We start from the raw sequence: 21,308 nt of genomic DNA, 5'->3' as shown, positions 1-21,308 counted from the left end.
CCATGTTCTGAGTGTGCATCTTTCCCAGCTCCATAGAGAGAAATCCCGCACTAAACACTTTAATATCCGTGAGTTATGGGGCTAGACCTTTAGCTAGAGATACACTCGATGTTGCATGTGTTAGGGTTGGCGGTAAGATAGCTATGGCTTGACACACACTTACACATTTAGCAAGTGTTTTTGATATCTTGATGATCATAACATTGTTAGTTTCTGGTGGTGTTGAGTTTGAAAAGAGAATGAACTACTATTGAATTAGAACTTAACAATTTCACTTGTAACACGGACCAATCATTCATTTGCTTTACTTTGCATTAAATTGCTAGGGATTAGCAATAAGCAAGTTGGGGATGTGATAAGAGTGCAAAATATCATAATTTTCCCTCTTAATTATTGCATTCGTGTTATTATTTGATACCAAAATGCACTCATTATACTTATGCTTTGAGTCAGGTAGCATCTTGGTAGCAAAGTTGAAATTCAAAAGAAAAAAACGAAAAATGACCAAAATGGAAGAAAGTGAAAGTTTAGGGACCAAGTTGCAAACAATCCATCATGAGACGGGCGATGGAATGATGATTCAAGAAATCTAGGAGTCAATTGGGTGTAATTTGAGTCAAAAGAAGTGAAATATGACCAAAACATCTGCATGCCTTTCTACTATGCGGTCGCATACACCTATACCGAGAATTGAAGAGGCTGAAAGTGCATGACCATGCGACCGCAATGACAATGACCATGCGGTCGCATAGTGTTTTTTTGGTGGCCGAATCTCAGTTTTCTTATACGATTGAATCTCTTATGGTAACCTAATTTTCACGAGATATAAATGCCCAAAACCACCCAGAACGAAGGGAGACGCCCCCGGACCTATTTCTTTCATCTTGGTGCTCAAGAAACTCCATGGAAAACTAAGGAACTCGGTGAAGCAACGAAGGAACTCATTGGATTTGGAGATTTCACGTCATAATTTCATGTAATTCGAACTCTTTTTGCTTAATAATTTCTAGATTTGGATTTTCTCGTTATGAATTAGTATTGAAATTTGTTTAACTTTTAATAAATTTCTCATGGATTCAGTCATGCTTTTTCCATTGTTAAATTAAACTATTTGTTGAGTTTCAATTTAAATTACTTATTGTTGAGATTATTTTAACTTTTATCAAATCCTTCATAGATCTAGCCATGCTCTTTCTATCGAATGATTGAAATAATTGTTGAATTTTAATCTTAATATCACTTTATTGGCGGATTGATTACTGCCTTATGCCTGACGTATATGGTTGATTTTTGATCTTGTCCCAATAAAAATGTGCGAATGTGTTATAGAAAATCTAGATTCTAGAAACATAATTGGAATAAAATTGGACTTCACTGTTAAATCTTCCAATTAGAGAGTTGGGAAGAAAACCTCTAATTGAGTAAAAATACATGAATTATTGATGTTGATTGATCCAATCCAATGGGGGAACTCCGACGCTTCACTAATTCGCATATTAATAATTAATTTTTATTTCAAGTGACAAATCATTCCCACATTTAATTACGAAAACCCTAGTTTATTTGATCTTTTGAGAATTTTTCCATCTCCCTGTGGATACGACACCCCAAAGCTGTACTACAATCACCGCATTATTCTTTGGGTGTAATCAGGCGTGGGTGACATAATCTGGGACACGAACATCTTTTCATCATTTTGCCTATGTTCATCAATATCTATGTTTCATGACCGTATATTATGTGCTTGATGAGTGTTAAAAAACAAAAATTCTTTACATTTTATTCAGTTTTCTGTATTTCCATTCTTGCATGCTTGTGTGGGCTTGATAGCCTTGCTGGCTATGATGTGATTATTGGGCTGGTATAAATTACAAATTGTGGATATGGTGTTGAATAGATTAACCAATACTTATTGATGTAATACTTGACATTCTTTATGTACACCACTCATGCTCGACATATTAGGTTAGTGATTAGGGTTTTGAACATAAAGTATGAGAAGAATGATAACCTTCTACTAAATCAAATAGTAAATCACCTTATGACAATTTGGAGATGGTTGAGCAATCATATGAAAACATTGAGACAAGTGAGAGCCCCGTACATGAATTCTATTGTGTCGATTGTCTAGACCAGTGAGATAAAAATTAGGTGAAAATCTTATATTGGGGGTTGATTTTGGCGGTCAAATGTCTAGAAAAATAATAAAGGGCATAAATTAACTGTGAGAATAGGACACATTTTTCCATGTCTTTATGATTCGAGTAAGTCTGTAAGGATATTTCAAAATCTGGTGCCCCAAAACCAATTGATTTGGGAGTCATCAGCCCAAAACTTGTTACATGTGTCATATAGAAAGCAAGAGGGGAAGAGGTGAATAACAAGTCATCTGATCGAGCATTTATAACTCGAGTGAATAAGCCTGCAAGGGTTTAAAATTTGATGCCCTAAAGCCAACTGGTTTGAAAGTCATCGACCTAAAACTCGCTACAGGGGTTATACAGAAAGCAAACGAGAAGATGATGCAAAAAAAAAATTATCAAAAAATAAGTGAGAAAAGGCATGATAACATCAAGAGGCCATTGGACATTTGGTTGAAGAAACTATACATTTGATGCGAGCTTAGTAACTTAGTTTAATCTTAAGTGTTGAAGCAATCAAATTTGGAAGAGCCTTCATTTGTTGACATATAAATTTGTGATAGTGAGATCTATCCAAACTAAGAGAGGGTAAAGACTGCAGTTACCTAAAATCTTAACTTTAAAACACAACCCCAAGATAATTGAGTGAAAAGAATAAGTTTGGGGATTTGTGTATCTCTTGAGCGAAGTAAGGACATATTTGACCACTCTGGGTCGAGACTAACCCCATCATGAACTAATTATGTTAGCATAATTTCACACACGCATGTCGGGTATGCAATCAACAGGTAAATGTTGATTTCATTCTTGCACTAATCAAAATTTTTTAAAGTCAAATGCTTAGTCTAATCTCGAGACACGGCCGGTTATTAAGTCATGTTTGTTTAGTATTGAGCCACTATCTTGTATGATGACAAACAATAGTTCAAGTTTAGGGGGTTTGATAAGTGTATTTTTACACACTTATTTAGTCCACAAACATGACTTAATTATGATCAAAGAGTTTGAATTATGGCTTAATTCTATGTAATTATGTTTTGTTGATGAATGTGGTGGAATTCAAGAGAAAAAACGAAAAAGAACCAAAAAGGAAGAAAATCCAAAGTATGAGGACTAAATTGCAACATTTCAATAGTTGATTCGAATCACAAAATGAAGATTAAAGATATTGCGGGTTCAATTGGATGCAAATGAAAGTCAAAGAGTTGAAATTACTAGAGAAAGGGCTTGAAAGAATCAAAAATCAACTTCGGGGGGCTAAAATGCAACATATGGAAGAAATTTTGCCTGAGCTTATAAAAATGGGGCGATCACCCCATATGTTTTTCTTATTATCGAGAAGAAAATGTTGGCCTGAGCGACAGCCTAGCCCAATCGTTGCGAAAATTTTCTGATTACAACTCTTATGGAAACAAATCTTGGGAGTCTTTTAAAAGCCCTAGGGACGTCCAAAAACATACATCACGCATTATACATTATTTTGGGAGGATTTGAAGAACAAGAAGAAGGAAGAACAAGAAGATTCAATCCAAGATTAAAGATCTCACTTCAAGAATTTCAATAAGGTGATGTCTTTTCTTGATTTTTATTGTTATATTCTTCTTCCCATCATGTTAGACTAGAAAAATCTATACTAGGAGATTCATGAACCTTGTAATGTGATATTTAATTCTTTGTTCCGTATTTTGACACTAAAATACGTATTGATTGTTTTGAATGATTTATATGCATTTAATTGCTTCCATGATTATAGGCTCGTAATTGTGTGAGTTTTGGTGGTTTGTTTCATCTATTCGAAAGAAGAAGAATAAATTCGATAACATATAAATCATCATAAGGTCTGATAGGGGATATAAATATACCTCTATGCTTCGTATGAATCTCTAAGTACTCACACAACTATATGCATTCTCGTATATTTGCATTCGTCATAGACATATAGGCTGGTAGTGTATGAGAATAGGTTCAATTCATCTTAAGAAATAGTGCTGGATAGATTTAGGAGTATTGATTCTTCAAAATGTCATCGCGTTGTCAAAATGTAGAATTAAGGTTAAATTGAGAATTGTTTGGGGATTCGTGATCCTAGTGCCCTTTTATATTCATTGAGTACATAAACTTGCATTCAACACATTCACTTTGCATTCTAGTTCAGTCAAATCATACATATTTGCATATTTAATCCAAGTAAGGTTAATTTAAGTCACTCCAGTTTCGGTTAAGGCCAAGTTAGGTAAAATTAAATTAATCAATCTCTGTGGACGATATTCATCCACTTTATTACTTGTTAACGAACCATACACTTGCGGTAATTTAAATCTAAAGAAATATTTCCCCTGGTGCTTGTGCAGAAAGTTTCAGGACATAAAACTGTAAGGCAATGCAAAACCATGCTTTCTAGATTATATGATGTGGAAATCTTAAAGCTGTTGGAAAAAATGAGTAAATGGCTCACTTTTGGCACATTTTTTGGTGGAATCCATTTGTCCAATTTGGAAGATCAAAGTTGATTCGTGTTCTTCTCCGTGAGAGTATCAAAATCATATATTTACTTGCCAAAATTGATGAACAGATGAATTAGAAATTTGAGCTCAAAGATGATCATTGAAAAATGGCTTATGAGGGAAAATAAGATTTGTTCCACATAAGAAAAATATGAAAGCAAGAACCATTTTAAATATGATTGCACATTAGAAGGGTGTAATCATGTTTAGCATAGAGGCTCTCTCCACGTGAGCGTGCAGGGAGGTGCAAATCACGGATTGAAATAGCTTTCAGACCTTGAACTTGTGTGTGGGCGTGACTTGCGTACACGAATGTCAGATTGAACGGAGCAAAAATTGGTTCGTTTGGAGTGTCTATGTTTTGCAATTTTTTACTTGCTTTCTCCATTGACTTTTGAGTTTCTAAAACTTCCAAAACTCCCAAAAACTAAAGTGACTTCAACTTTTATTGCCATAGAGTTAATGGCAGATTTATGTTAAATTAAATCTCAAGTTTTCCAGCAATTGAAACACATGAAAATCACACCAAAAAATACACTGATCCGTCTGTCTATCTACATATACAGTATTGTTCTATCTGTCTGCATATACAGTTTTTCTCCAACGTTATGGTGGTGATATTGTTTGAATACAAACTCAGTTTGTTACAGTAGTTTTTACAGTACTCAGATTCTACTGATACTATTATATCCTGGGAAGCAGACGCTCGGATTAGATCTCAAGCACTTAAGATGAGGGGGCGAATCTGTTTTAAAGAAACTGTGCTCGCACAGGCCTCGGATTGAAGATTTATTTATTTTCTGTAATTTACATATTTGTAATTTATTCTTGTAAATTTATTTATTTAGAGATTTACATAGTTGCAATTTATTTGCAATTTAATCTTATGCTTCGTAGATTTTTCAATTTATTTTGTTATATGTGCTTCGTATATTTTTACAGTTTATTATCTATATGTCAGAAAAAAACCTAAAGAAAATTAATTAATTTGATAACATTCGGTTTGGTAGTTGTCCAAACGGTATTTATTTAACTAATATATGCAAATACGATATTTCTTCATTTTGGTGTATGAAAGTGCATATCCAGTATGTTAGTTGCATATACGGTATCTAGCAAATATATGTAAAATCACTCACTGTATATGAAATTGGTAAAAATCAGTTTGTGCAAATGCGGTGGGCTTTCTGTAAATACGGTAAGCTGCATATACGGTAAACTTCCTACAAATACGGTAAGCTACATATATGATATATTGCATATACGGTATGTTTAAAATCGATATTTAAACTACATATATAATATACGATAATCCGATTTCATTAACACTACTATGATCCAACAAACTTAAAATAGATTCCTAAGGAAAAAATGATTTGTAGAGAGAGAGAGAGAGACTTTGTTTTTCAAAATGTAGACGTTGTATATAATTGTATATGTATGTAGAGAGAGTTATTAAGTAGATAGAGGCTTTCTTTTTCAAAATGTAGAGAGAGTGTGTGTTTTCGGGGAGAAAATATTTACGTGGTAGGTCATTGAAATCTGTGGGTATGGTTTGAGTGGGTGGTATATATGTTTTTAATTATAAAAAATAGGATTATGGTGGTTGTTTACCATGCTTGTACAGCATGGTGTACAACAAGCATGGTTGTAAAAAATAATTATAACTGGATTTTTGTAATAAAAAAATAATTATGATTTGATTTTTGAAGTCGAAAATTGAAAGTAGGGTTCAAAATAATTTCTGTTAGTAAATCTTGCCTCCACTCTTGTGCACTTGGAACACATAGATTAGACGTGAAAGACCTAAGCCCCTCCAAACAGAAAAGGATGGGGAGATCACGATATTCCGTGCTTCAACACTCACATTAATAAAAAAAGGATAGTTGAAAATGTATCGACTGCGTGGGAAATGCTAAAAGAGAAGAAATACGGATGACAAATTTGTATTATAAAATGAATTACCGAAGTTGTCAACTACCTTTACCAAGTGTGCGTGAGTATTTTGTTGGCCAATTAAAATTATTTTGCACTTAGCCAAACATGCCTCCGCTATCCCACTCAGAACCCGTTCCCCTCCCCCACTATTTCCCCCAAACCCTCGCCGCTTACATTCTTTACAAGCACAACCGATTCAGCCGCAGCAACATTATAAACGCTGCAAGTAATATTCTGGCAGGCGGCGGCGGCGGCGGCAAAGAACTGTACTCTCATCAGCGAACTGTTTCTTTCCACCAGTAAAAACTAAAATTCCAGTAATGTCTTAAATGTAAGAGACGAACCCAGAAAATAAAACTCAGGTTTTTGCTTCTTAGAATCGGTAAGTTGATATTCCGAACTCCATAACTGTATTCAGATTCCTTTTTATGAATGAAGAGCTCTTTTTAGGAAGTAAGAACCATGTTTTCTTGTTTCCTTCGTAAAGGGGCATCCCCATTGCAAGGTTATCCGGGTTACTCGTTATGTTACCGTATCCCATTGCGTATTTTACAGAATGCATTTTGTTCTAAGATTTCGGGAGATTTTCCTATTGAGAATAAGCAAGATAAAGTAGAGCAAATTCGAATCCTTTTACGAAATTATGGATTGAGCGATATCCAAATATCCACAATTTCTCAAATGCATCCTAAGGTTTTTCGATTCCATCCACAGAATGTCATTTTGCCAAAACTCAAGTTCTTGAGCTCCATTGGCCTTTCGAGTGATATCTTACACAAAATTATTGTGAACAACCCTTGGTTATTGCAAAGAAGCCTAGAGAATAAGCTGATCCCTTGTTACAATTTACTCAAAAATGTACCCATTTCCAATAAAGACATTGTTAGGATAATAAAGCGCAATTCGAGAATTCTTGGTACTAATGTGGAAAAGATTGCTGCAAATGTAGATGCATTTCGACAGATGGGTGTACCTCAGTCGTCAATCTCTTTTGTGATGGTTAATCACCCTTCTTTGGTGCTACTGAATTGCGAGAAGTTGAAACGGTGTGTAGAAGAGACGTTGAGCTTGGGTTTTAACCGTTTGAATACACTGTTCGTCCAAGCAGTTTATGTGCTATGCGGGAGTAGTAAAGAGACGTGGGAGAATAAAGTGAAGGTTTATAAAAGTTTTGGTTTGTCTGAGACTGAGGTTCAATCAGCATTTAGAGCACATCCGCTTTGTATGAGGTTGTCTGTAGAGAAAATTTCACGGGGAATGGATTTCTTTGTAAATGAGATGGGATGGTCGCCTACCATTGTTGCGCGATGGCCTGCTGCTCTGTTTTATCACTTGGAGAAGAGTATCATCCCTAGATGCCAAGTTATTAAGGTCTTGATGCAGAAGGGATTGGTGAAGGAACATCAAACTTTGATGTCTTTTTTGGGGACTACAGAGGAACAGTTTCTTGACAAGTATGTAAGCAAATATATGGATGTTTTGCCTGAACTAAGGGATATATATCGTGCAGGAATGATCTTTAAGAACAATTGATTTGTGGAAGATGTTATGGCAAAAATGTTGGACTTTTAAATCAAATCTGTAAAGCTGTAACGTTGAAGGGTTGCATGGAAATTTCTCATCAATTCAATGTCTTCCATTTCTTGGCATGTTGATAAGTGATCTTTTTGCTGAATTGCTCGTTTTCGCTTGTGGTTTGTTTAGTAGGGTGGGTTGAATGGATTTGTTTTGTCCAAGTTGGTATAAGATTTTGTCTTGAAGATTCTCACAAGGCAAAATTTAAGGCACTCATTCCCCTCATCTCCCTCGCAGTGTATGATGCGTTGTGAAAACCGGCTTCCTTGTCGAGTAACAAGTGATTGCTTTGCTGTATTCATGTTCGTTTTGGTGTGTATAGACGGTGTGACTCCACTACTCATTGAAGTACTTGATTTTATTACTTCAGATGAAAAAAAGCTAAATTTTGTAAAACTTTTGGTCTAGTCATGTGTAATTATTAAGAATGTGTTTGGTTTGAATTAAAATTTGATTTTAATCTAATTCAAATAATTAATGTTAATTACATTTTTATGGGACCCATAATTTTTTAATCACACATTTCAAAAGCTTTCATCACAATCTATTAAAAAATTTAATTTTAATTCCTATCCAACACCCTCTAATTATACGTATTTAAGATGATCTTAAAGCTTAAATTGGTGCACTCTTTTTCCATTCTTATTGTATGATGTGCCGTCAAAATTGGTTTAAGTTCTTATTATGTTGACCTCGCGAATTGGACCCTCCACGTGGCGAACCGATAGCTGTTCCACGTAATCCTCCCTACGCACAGTCAACGTACGGTCAGATGCACACGGCCGGAACCAGCGGGGGCGACGGCGATCGCATATACTCCGACGGTCAAGTTAACTTTTGGTGATCGGAACAGTGCCAAAGTTGTGCAAAAAGGGTTGGAAGGAGAATATATGTTTACTTGTTATGAAGAGCTAAATTGTAAGAGTTTCATCTCTTTTGCCTCTTGTCAAACTTTGGGTATTTATAATTAAGGAGAACCGTTAGATGTGGGATACGTGTATGCATTTGACGGTGTGAGACGTATACTCATAGGCGTTAATCAGCCGCGTCTATAGAATGGACGGGTAATGACTTCCTGAGTTGAGTTGACATAAAGTTGATACGTCACATCAACTACGCCCATGGAGACGTCAAATCAATTAAATCTTAGGGGCAGAAAGGATCTTGACACAGATCTTTTTCTGAAATTGGCGGTTGATCCTCTGACGGAGATCCTTGGAGTGCATTGTGCTTCGACGTCAGAGGCAAGAATGCTTCGGTTGGTTCAGTAGAATTGTTCGTGCCTTGCAACGCGTTAGCAGCTTGCCAACATTAGTGGTGGAGCCACTGAACCACTTCGAATGGGTGTTGGACACCTTGTATGACGCAATGACAGACTTTTCGAAGTGGTTCAGATAGGGGCGTAACATATTATGCAAGTGATTTTGGAGATGTGTTCTTTCTTAATTTGTTAAATTGTTATTAATAAATGTTTAAATTTCAAATCATAATGTTTACTCAACTATCATTGAATAGCGCTTAAAAAGTTAAAAAGCCAATAATAATAATAATAATTAAATAAAAAAACCAATTATTGACCAATTTAAATTTCAAATTTTAATATTTACTCGTTGATTATTGAACGGGACAATTTTTAAAATGGCTGGATAATTGATCCAATTTTTCACAATGGCCTTTTATATTAGAAATACTAATTTACCCTTACTAAATTATTTGCAAGCTGTATCTTATATTTTCAAGGATTTATTAATCAGGACCTATATCTATATTTTTCAATCTTTCAAATACCTTTAAATATTCTTTATATTTTAGTAGTTCTTCAAAGACCCTTTCTGAACTAATCCTTCTGAAATTTCTTCCTGTATTTCCCTATGTTTTGGTTATAATATCTTCTACCTTTCTTATCTCTCTACTAGTTCCTATAGAATCAAATCCTATATTATTTTTACAATTATAATCTATATCTCTATATATTTTTTCAATTTTTTCTTTGCCAATAGGAAATATATCTTCAGACTTTTCAACTAATTTAAATAAAAACGAAACATCTTTTTGATCTAAAAATAATATGAGATTATTATCATTAGTGGATGTGGATGCTTGTGAATTGTTCATCAGAATAATTAAATTATAAGCATGTAAAAACAAGTAAATAACTTACAGCAATCAAATGGAAGTAAACAGGCTTTCCCTCCAGTATGCTTTTATAGATGCTTTGCATGTACTTAATCAATCTTCTGAATCAAGTAAAGGTTTTAAAATGTTTTAGAAATCATTTGGGTCCACAACTGCTTCCGCAAAAGGCTTTTCAATTAAGGTTGCATTTCTCACTCTATAGAACTAGCCGTGTTTCCACAGACGCTATCTCACAGTATCCAGAGTCTCTGTTTTCACCTCTATCTAAACTCTTTTCAGAATCAAGTTCTTACTTGGAACGAAATTTTAAAAGATAACTCACACACAAGGTGCTACAATTTTGTTAGAAAACTGCCTTTTTCCATTAAACAATTCATCAAAGACGGGTACTTTGACATGACTAACATCCATTCAAAAATCAATGTTTTGAAAATCTTTTAAAATCTCAATCTGTACTGCTGAGGAATCATGAGAAATTTAACGAAATCCTTTTATGAAAGCTTTGTTGAATATAACAAACTTTACTTTGATATTCATAAACTGAAATTGTACATGCTTACAAACTATATTTACATACATTTGGTACTCACCTTATGAAGTTTAGAACTCCATAAGTGATTACCTTATTATACGCTTTTCTATCTTCAAACTATCTAATATTTTTTTGAATACAAGTGGTGTAAGCAGATTACAAAAGATATATCTAAGATGTGTTTCCTTCAAGTGTTTAGGAGATAAGCCGTTTCGAGATGCCCTCCTTCTTCCTCCTTGCCTTCTTTTATAGAAGCTTTTAGGAATCTTATCTTGACAGGTGTTTTCCACCTTTCTTTGTTGGGTGGTTAAGACATCTTATCTCCACCGAATTTTCCATTATCTTCTTGCTAGGTGGACCTCTTCTTTTGAAATTATATGCCTTATCTTTTGAGTTTGTCTGCCACTTGTGTCAAGAGTAGTCGCAATTATGGAGACTTTTCTTGCAATATCTTCTATCTTTTAGTAGTTACAGTTTTTCTTTAATAAATTTCTTTATTAAAGTAGTGATAAAGGACTACTTTTGTCACCATCACTTTTCCATTTTTGAATCAAATAATTCTGTAGGGAATTCTTCACTGTTAAGGGATGCTTGACTCATATCTTCAACTACACAGTATTCACAATGGTGATCACTATAATTCCAGAGTAATTTGCATAGTTCTTTAACCATATCTTTTGATCCACGTACTTGGTTAGAAATAATGGCAGATAATAAATGGTCGAGATAACAAATATCTTCTTCCTTGGTGGTCATCCTTGTATTGGAATAGATAATATGATCTTCAGATGGATAAACCCATATTTTTTCTTTCTCAGTAATTATCTAAGTTACATGATCAAATATCTCTTTGTATCCTTTTGCTCTTCTGAAGGGCATCATATTTAGAATATCTTGATATCCATTTTTAACAACTTTTTGATTGGTTGTTAAAAAATGTTGATTTGTAAGTCTCATTTTTATCACATGGAACGATGGATGCATATATTCAAGAACGGGATCCCATTCCATAATTGTTGAATGGAATCTGATATATATATTTGTTGTCTTGACAACTTCAGTATGTCTTTTAACAGCTTTTCTGGTGTTGGCTGGAAGTTGAGCTATTTCTTTGAGATCTTTACTAGGATATATACAAAGTATATTTCCTATCTCAAAACAATTTCGTACCCAATTGGCTGGTGCTCATGGATAAAAATTTATCTTGTTGTATTTTGAATAGTGGAGAGTCTTCATCCACTTTTCAATCTCCAGATACCAATCTGATAAAATATTGAAAATAACAATAAAGAGTGTTTCTTCTTCATAGTTATCTTTTCTGGGAATTTTTGTTTTAGGACATATCTTGATAATATCTTTTGGATCTATCCTTTCAATAGAAAGTTTAGATTGAGTTTGGCTCTGTGAAGAGCTACCTTCTCTTTTGATATCTTGAATATCTTTGTTATCAGTAATAGGTTCAAGTTTTCCCTGTAAAGGGGTTCCTATTACCTTCTTTTCTTTCCCTTTATCCTCGAGGAGAGCGCTAGTATTCACAAGTCCCTGCGAATGGATACTAGACTTGGTACAAGTATCTCCTGCCTCAAGGGCTATATTTTTGCTGATAAAAACTATCTTGGATATTTTGAATCTGTGTTTCCAAATAGGAAACTTTTATCTCAAGTATCCGGACTTTCGTCCTTAGTTGTTCTAACTCCATCCCTGCTAAGATAATCAGGAAGAAAGTTAGTTTTACCTTTTATGTATTCAATATCAAATTTGAAATATGAGAACCAAATTTGTATCCTAATAATATATCTATTGGTAATAGATGGATCAACATTATTTTTCAGAAAGGCTTCAATTTAAGTATTATCTGTTTTAATCAAGAACTTCTTTGGTAACAAATAATCTTCATATTTTTTAACTCCTCTTTTAACAGCAATGAGTTCTTTTCTATTCGTCTCATATCTTATTTCAACTTCTTTGAATATTCCTGATGTATATCCTGCAAGTATCTCAGGACAAGAATAATTCTTTTCACATTTATATTCTTTATGATTCTTTTTAACCTTTAATACTGCTCCCCAGTAATTATCTGAAGCATCAATTTTAAGGATAAAGAAATCTTCTTCTTGTGGTATTACAAGTTTGGACAATACCTTTAACTCTTCTTTTACTTTCCTTATATTTTCACAATCTTGTTTTTCCCAAGACCACATCATATTTTTTCTTAATTTTGTAAGAAAATAATTTTTTAATTTAGCACAATTTTCAATGAATCCTTCAGCATAATTTAATATACCAAGGAAGTTTTGTAATTATTTTTTATCTTTGATTTTTTCAGGAAATTCTTGAAATTTTTCTCCAATATGAGATTGCAATTGCAATTCTCCTTCTTTTATAAATAATCCTTAAAATTCTATTTCTGTTTTAGCTATTTCAACTTTCTTTTGAGAAAGTGTAATACCATGTTTTTTCATAATATAACAAAATTTCTCAAGATATTCAATATGTTCATCAATATTATTTGAATGAATAAGTAAATCATCTACATATGCAACACAGAAATGAGTAATAGATTTGATTACCTCATCCATTCTCCTTTGGAATATCTGTGATGCATTTTTCAACCCAAATGGCATTACATTCCAGTCGTATTGTCCTAAAGGATTGGGGGTACTAAATGCAGTTAGTGGTTTACTTTCTTCTGTAAGCATGATTTGCCAAAACCCTGACTTACAATCAAATTTTGAAAATATCTTTTTGTTCTGTACTTGTTTAATAAGGGTGTCCTTATTTGGAAAGTAGTATCCATCAAATTTAGTAACTTCATTTAATTTTTTGTAATTTATTACCATTCTGGCTTTTCCTCTTTTTATGGGTTTGACTCTAACAATAGTGTCTGGATTGGTTAATTCTATTTTTGCCTTTACTTTGTCTGTATTCCATTTTTCTAATGGATTTTTAGAATATGTTTCAGAAATTTCTTTTTTCAGTTTTTCAATTCTATTTTCTGTTGTCATTTTTAAGACTGTAACTGGTTTAAATTTTTCTGTACTCCAACATCCACCACGCTGGGTTGAGGAACTCTGATATTTTATATCTGTATATGCTATTGTAACAGCTTTATTTATTTTTGGTATAAATATTTTATGTGCACAAGGTGTTGTAAACATATACTTATCAATATATTGTGTAAATCATGCATATTTTAATAGAAAATTTTGTCCTAATAAAATATCACATCCAATTGTAGTTGACATGTATATTGTATCAACAAATACTTCTCTAAAGGAAATTAGAAAAGGTACTTACGTAGCATATTTGCTGTATATTACCTTATTTCCACCTGCTGTTGTAGTGGTGACTATTTTCTTTGAATTGTATATCCAGTATTCAGATGGTAGTACATTTGGTAAGCATAAGTTTATTGTACTTCCTGTATTTAAGTAAGCGTGAAATTTAATTCTACAATATCTTTTAATATTTAGTGTAATTTCAATATATGTACTCATAGGATTAGTACATATTACTCTTTCCATGATAACAATAATTTCATATTTTCATCTATTCTTGATATGATAATTGGGATATCATCAATTGTTATTTTTAGATATCATTAGCAGATTTTATAAGGACTATATTTCTCAAGAAAGTTCATTCCTAATAAAATATGTGAACGATCTACTCCATATAATTCGTCTTTATATAGAATTATTTCTTTAGTATATTCTTTTTGATCCTCTCCTATAAGTATAAGAGGGAACTTAACATATTTTCTTATTTCAAGATTATTTCGTAAATAATCTTTCAATATATATGGTTCTGGTATTTCAAAGTCTATTAAACGACTAACAAATTTAACATTTACATGACTTTTATCTGCTCCAGTATCTATGAGAACGAGAAGATTCTTCTTGTATCCTTCTTGATTTACATATCTTATCTTAATGTAATATTGTGAACTTGATGATTCAGCAATATTCAAATTCTTAAGTCTGCTTATCCTAGAGTCTTATATAGAGGGAAATCTTGCAATAAGAATATCTCCTTCTAAGCTGACACTATTTCTTCTTATTAGTTTCCCTTCAGAATTAATTTCTTTAACTTGTTTATGGAAATCAAGCATTATTTGTTCTGGTATAGTGACTTCATGTTCTTGGTATTTTTTAGGAGGTATATATTGTGCTAATTCCTCAAAATCTTTATGAATAATAATATTATCCGTTATTTTTCTTAGATTGTTATGATGGCTAATACTAAAAGCAAAAATTGATTTTATACTTATACTAATAACTTTACTTCTTCGTAACATTTTTAAGTTTCCAATTCTATAGTATAGATTAAAACTTTGGTCAATATTTTCATCATTTAATGATATTGCATAATTTGGTTTAACTGTAAATATTATCTTTTGATAGACTAAATTTCCTACAACTGTTTCTAATAGAGCATTTATAGGATCTTGTAAGATTCTATTGTTCATACAATATATTTCTATTGGTATATTCATACTTTCTCTAAAGAATTATTTTACCATTATCTGGACTCCTCCTAATTCAATGCATTTTAATTTGTTTCTTACGTTTTCTGGAATTTTAGATAACTTTTGTTTTACCCATTCTTTTGTAATTATAGGAATCCTTTACTTTTCCTACAGTATCTTCTATATTGATAGACATTTCTTTATAATTCATACTTACAATTGTTTTATTTATTCTTGGTAAAATTCCTAAGAATCCTTGATAGAATACATCTTTTTCTTGTAGGTCTAAAATCTTCTTAGTGATTCCTGTGTATTTTTTAATATCAAAGATAATTTCTTGATTTATACCTTCTATAGAGTCTTCAAGTTTTTCAGTTGTTTCCATGTCTATTTCTGATTGTTGTATTTCTTGATTCATATATACTATCTCCTCATAATCTTCTTCTGATGAGAATGTATTTAATTCATAAATGCTACTGCATTCACTATTTAGATCTTCAAAATATTCAATTGGTTATATGTCACTATCTTCTTGGAATTTTTCATAAATTCTAAGAGTTTTTATATTCTGTCTATCTTTCTTTTTAGGACATTGAAGGGCAATATGTCATTCTTCATTACAAATAAAATATTTACATTTTTTAATATTTCTTGGTTTAAATTTCTTATTCCAATTTCTTTTCTTGAAATATTTTTTGTGTGGTTTAAAATTTCTTTTCTTGAATTTTTTTTATAGTTTTTGAATTTTCTTTTATATTTCTTATATGGTTTATATTTTTTCTTATGTCATCCAAATTGTTCAATTTGGCCATTATTTTTATAACAATATAATGAATATTTTCTTATTTTATATGCTTTTTTATTTTCTAAAGATTCTCTATACCATATGCCTATCATTCTTTTTGTAAATTCAATTCTACTTCCAAAACTATCTATTTTTACTCCTTCCTTTTCTCCTAGAGGTAATAATTTTTCATATTCTTTTAATAACTTAATTCCCCATGAAAATGGTAACTTAGTAAAATAAGATCTTAATAGAGGTTTATTTTCATGATAATCTCCTTGGTTTAATATATAATATATTTCTTTAAATTTACAAGTGTATCTTTCTAATTCACACATATCACATATCTTTAAATTTTCCATTGCTATCATTCCTTGATTATATTCATCTTGTTTTCTTTTTTCATCATTAGAAGTATACCTATCACCTAAGAATTATGTTCTTAAGATCTTTTCAAACTTTTTAATATCTCTTGTATATTTTGTTCATTTAAAGTATTTCTATTATCTAATACCTCAGTTCTACCTGCTCCATACTTTATCCTTCTTTTAATAGTTTCTGGTAATTTTCTCCACCATTCAGAAACAATTCCTCTGAATGTATGTTCAATAAATCCAAAGGCTGTATATGTTTCCTATTTATTAAATTGTATTACTAAATCTGTACTTTTCATCCATGTTTCAATAACTTTATTTTTATCTACACAGTCTAGGTCTAATCATATTCCTATTGTATGGATTGGTTCATTATAAAATTTCATTGGGTTTATTTCTTTTATGGACTGTTTTCTTATATTTCCAGTGTATCTTTTTTGTGTTTTTCTATATTGGTAAATACCATCCTTATTAGGTATTGGGGTACCATAAGGATAATCTTGTTCTTCATAACTACTGAATTCTACTTTTATATTTTGACTTGAAGCTGGATTAGTATTTATTTTTGTATTTTCCATTTTTTCAGTTAATCCTTCTAACCGTTTTTTATATTCTTCATACTCTTCACCTGTAAATTCTAAGAATTTTTGTTCTATTTCTTTTACATCTGTAATCATATATTATTTTTCTTCATATTTTTTTCCTTTATTATTTTCTTTTTGTGTTATCCTAAAATTTTGAGGTGGATTAATTATAATCCTATCTTTTCCTTTAAGATTTTTATCTAATAAAATATTTCCTACTTGTAAATTATGTTCCAGACTTTCTAATATTTTATGTATATCCTTAAAACTTTCATTTGTGGTATTTTTAGGTAAATAGGGATAACTAGGTTTTTTATGTTTTTCAACTTTTTTCAAAAATTCTTCAATTATATTTTCTTCATCTACTATATTATCATTATTTTTGGTTCGTAACATGGCTCTGATACCATTTCGTAGGAGTGTACAGCAGAGTGATTAAGATTTTTAAGCCAATTAAAATCTTTATAAGTATTTAAAATATCACAATAAAATTTATAAAATTCCCTATTTTCTATTAATACTTTTTCTCTAATAATTATATTTAGTTCTTTAACTCTTCTTCTCAGATTAAGAGTTAGTTTATATATATCATTTTCTGTTTTGATTGTACTATTATCTATAGAAATATTTTTATTTTTAATTTTGGATCTAAATATTCTGTAAAGAATCTTTTCAGATCTTCTTCTAAATAGTTTAATTCACTTTCTGTTACAATTTTTAGATCAATAAAATTTTGTAGAATATTTGGGGTTAAATTTATTAAAGATTTTTGATCTATATTTCTTTGAGGACCTAATTGAAGGTTTCTCTACATTGTGATGGCTTTGGTTGCAAATTTTCTATAAGGGGTATTTTTGAAAAGATCATTGTTAAAATGCTATTTCTCAAATGTTTATATTTTTTGGTTTAATATTACAAAGATCCTTTTTATTTATGTTATCTAGTGGAATTTCCTCATTATTGAACTGCACTTAAAAAGTAATCAATCATTGACCGATTGATCGTAACGGGGATGACATCGCTACCTGGGATATAAGTTGGGGGCCAATGATACAATTTCTCCATCAATTTTTCTCTCTGCGTCTTAAACGAGCACTGGACTACGGGACTAGGGATAGGGTTTTGTGGAGGTTGAAGACTTCGGTTCTATTTTACTCTCAGTTGAATTGACAGTCAACAGAATCACTTGATATTCTTCCACAATTGGTGAGTTCATTTTCCAATTTCTCCCCTATATTGTCAATTTTGTGAACCATGTTCATTTCTAATTCTTTTATAAGAAACATGTTTCGGATAATATATAGGCATCAGGATGATTCAAATTCATTCAATTCACTGTTTAAATCTAGATACAGACTTTTTTCATCTGTTAGTTCCAAAGATTTTCCTATTTGGTTGTCTCGGGAAACTAGTGTTGGGAAATATTCTGAGAAAAAAGTGGAAAAAGTAAAGACCTTATTCAGGAATCATGGATTTGACGAATCCCATATTTCGCATATTGCTCGAATACAACCTAAGGTGTTTTTGTACGATCCCCAGAATACCCTTTTGCCCAAACTCAATTTCCTGCGCTCTATAGGTGTTTCGAATACTGATATTCCGAAAGTCATTATGCGGAACCCGGCCCTTATGGGGAGAAGTCTAGAAAAGCAGATTTGGCCTTGTTATAATTTTCTGAAAAGTTTGCCCCTTTCAGGGAAAGAGGTTGTTATGATGGTGAATAGAAATTCTAGAATCCTTGCAACTAATGTAGAGAAAATTTCTGGTAATGTGGAGGCAATGCAGCAAGCAGGGATTCCCCCACACTCTATCTCGTATTTTGTAAGCCGGTTTCCTGCTTCAGTGCAGCGGGATAACGAGAAATTTAGGAAGTGTTTGGATGATGTGATAGGTATGGGGTTTAACCCTTTGAGGTTGATGTTTATTCTAGCAGTTCGAGTGCTGTGCGAGACCCCTAAACCGACATGGGATTACAAAGTCAAGGTGTTTAAGAGGTTCGGCTTGTCAGATGAAGAGGTTATGTCAGCATTTAGATTGCATCCCTGTTGTATGAACGTATCCGAGGAGAAAGTGTTAAGGGTGATGGATTTCTTTATAAATAAGATGAAATGGGAACCTGCAGTTGTTATTCGAACTCCAGCGGTTCTTCTTTATAATCTGGAGAAGAGGATCATCCCCAGGTGTAATGTGATTACTCTTTTGATGCAAAAGGGCCTCCTGAAGGCAAATTTTCCTTTAATGTCTTTCTTGAAGAATAGTGAAATTGATTTCTTGGATAAATTTGTTTACAAATATAAGGACAATTTGACTCAATTGATGGATGTTTATCGTCAAGGGATGGCTTTGTAGCAATGGAATTGTCCTGATTCTAGAGATGCCTGATTTTCAAGTTTTTTTTTCCGTGTCCATCATTTATCCGTTCACAAGTAATTTGTTGCACTTCTCTTCACATTGAAAACATGGGATGTCCAACGACCTTTTTGTTCATGAGTGGGATTTCAGCAGCCTAATATCGACAGAATTACATCCTTTTTTTCTTATAGTTTGGAGAAGATGGTCATAACAATGTGCTCGAGTTATCTAACTTTCAACTAAAAGTTTGGGAAAAAAGCTACCTTCTTAACCGCATTGATTTTCGCTAAGCATGACTTAGCTTTTCTTACACCAACTTCAAGCACATGTAGAGGATCTATTAAGGAAAAAGTTCATTCAGTGGGAAGTTGGCTCGTACTCTACTAGGGTTCATACATTGATCATCATATGATAAAATGGGTTCTATGAATCTGTGATTCATATTAGATGACTGATTTTTATCTCCTTAGCTAATTGTTTCGCAGAGGACAACGTTTTGCTGCTTTGGTATTGGAAGGAAGAGAAGCGCTGATCCTCCCTAGAGAAATGTACTTGAAATTTTAAGTTTATTTAGTTATTTCTGTCCAGTATCAAATAAATTTTGGTTTTTCTTCGTAGTGATCGCATCAGTCCCAAATATGATCATGTTTGTTCATGAAAAACAAGGATTGTATTTTTGGTTAATCCTCATCTTTCATATATTTGCAACTAAAATTTTCTCTTTTAAGTGATGATACGTTTTTAACAGAATTCCTGTTATATAGACGTCTTATTAAGACAGCCTAGTGTGCATGGAATATCCGACAATTACTAGTGGTCGAGAAGATGACTGTACATTGTTTTCAGGCTCTACACTGTTCTTCTGGCATGGTAATATGGTACTCACCGTCACTGTAAGTTATTGCTGCTGCAAATTTTTTAGGTTTATTTCTTGTTGCTGCCGCGTTAATTTGTCAATGTAGGGCTGTAGTTTATTTACGCAAGTGGTTACGATAGCATGATTCGTACCAGGATTGTTTCAGGGTTCAACTGTGTTGCAATAATGTTGTTATTATTGGTATATAAGTGCATGTTTGGTACGACCCGATGGACACGACCAGCGCGAGTTTGGTAGGTACTGATGGTCAAATGTGTTGGATAATAAACCGTATTTTAGTTTCTTTTTCTGCCTTAATAGTGTTCGATACTATATAATCCTTCTTAACAGCATTGAATCAATTCTGATTCCGCAGAGTATTTTACGAGATTGAGAAGTGTTGTACGCACTACCAAAACTCGCTATTCATATTGGAGGAAAACTTGGTTCACGCAAACACGATGACATTTTTCTGTGTTGCAAATTTACAATGTTTTATAAACTTGTAGGTAACAATTGGGACTCGAGGGTGAAGTTATTTTACTTTTGACTTTGAAATTTTACATTTAAGAATGCGTTTATTAAAATAGTACTTTGTTAATATAATCGTATGACTTGAGTACTTCTGTACCTGGACAATTCAAACAAAATGGTACTTCGTTAATTAAAATCAAGTGTCTTTGACTCTTTGTCATGATTTCCTTTTTATAATTTTATTTTTCTAGGTAACTTTTTTTTAATAAGTTTTTATTTTATTTTAAAAACAATTTTTAATAAGGTTTTATTTTAATTTTTTTAAGTGACATTTTTTTAATTTGAAATTACTTTCTATTTTTAATTATTTATTTGAAATTTATTAGTACTTTCTTGAAAATTTTGGGAGTAGAGTTGTAATTTATTCTTTATTTTTTTTATTTCTTTTTGTATTTTTTAACTAGAAGGGTTAATTCGTTATTTTACGACTTTTAATTGAGAAAATGAATGAAAACAATGATTTTCATAATGAAATGTGAAAAATAAGGGTGAAAATGTTAAAAAGTGAAATGTATGGTTGTGCTAATTAC

The 21,308-nt window shown here is 32.1% G+C and overlaps 2 protein-coding genes and 1 long non-coding RNA gene across 4 annotated transcripts; all 3 read left to right on the top strand.

The window, feature by feature from the left end:
• Positions 1-6,682: 6,682 nt before the first annotated feature.
• Positions 6,683-8,584, top strand: LOC111382892. Its single transcript, XM_023006927.1, has one exon. It carries the CDS (start codon positions 7,046-7,048, stop codon positions 8,114-8,116), a length of 1,071 nt encoding a protein of 356 aa, XP_022862695.1. The 5' UTR covers positions 6,683-7,045; the 3' UTR covers positions 8,117-8,584.
• Positions 8,585-18,118: 9,534 nt separating this feature from the next.
• Positions 18,119-20,398, top strand: LOC111382885. Of its 2 annotated transcripts, none has more exons than XR_002700633.1 (2): positions 18,119-18,242; positions 19,859-20,398. It is a non-coding gene; the product is annotated as an uncharacterized LOC111382885 (long non-coding RNA). The 2 variants fall into 2 exon arrangements; XR_002700634.1 differs by having other exon boundaries at positions 18,156-18,242; positions 19,874-20,398.
• LOC111382884 (transcription termination factor MTERF15, mitochondrial-like) lies at positions 18,173-20,547 on the top strand. Its single transcript, XM_023006920.1, has 2 exons — positions 18,173-20,281; positions 20,411-20,547. The coding sequence occupies exon 1, from the start codon at positions 18,291-18,293 to the stop codon at positions 19,383-19,385; it is 1,095 nt and encodes a 364-aa protein (XP_022862688.1). The 5' UTR covers positions 18,173-18,290; the 3' UTR covers positions 19,386-20,281; positions 20,411-20,547.
• Positions 20,548-21,308: the final 761 nt, after the last annotated feature.

Source organism: Olea europaea, unplaced genomic scaffold (assembly GCF_002742605.1).
Source record: "Olea europaea var. sylvestris unplaced genomic scaffold, O_europaea_v1 scaffold2571, whole genome shotgun sequence".
Classification (NCBI taxonomy): domain Eukaryota; kingdom Viridiplantae; phylum Streptophyta; class Magnoliopsida; order Lamiales; family Oleaceae; genus Olea; species Olea europaea.
This window is presented reverse-complemented; position numbering and strand designations above follow the sequence as displayed.

Bases quoted from the DNA above. Each gene is read 5' to 3' on its own strand.
- LOC111382892 (XM_023006927.1), top strand. From the start codon at position 7,046: ATGTTTTCTTGTTTCCTTCGTAAAGGGGCATCCCCATTGCAAGGTTAT.
- LOC111382884 (XM_023006920.1), top strand. From the start codon at position 18,291: ATGTTCATTTCTAATTCTTTTATAAGAAACATGTTTCGGATAATATAT.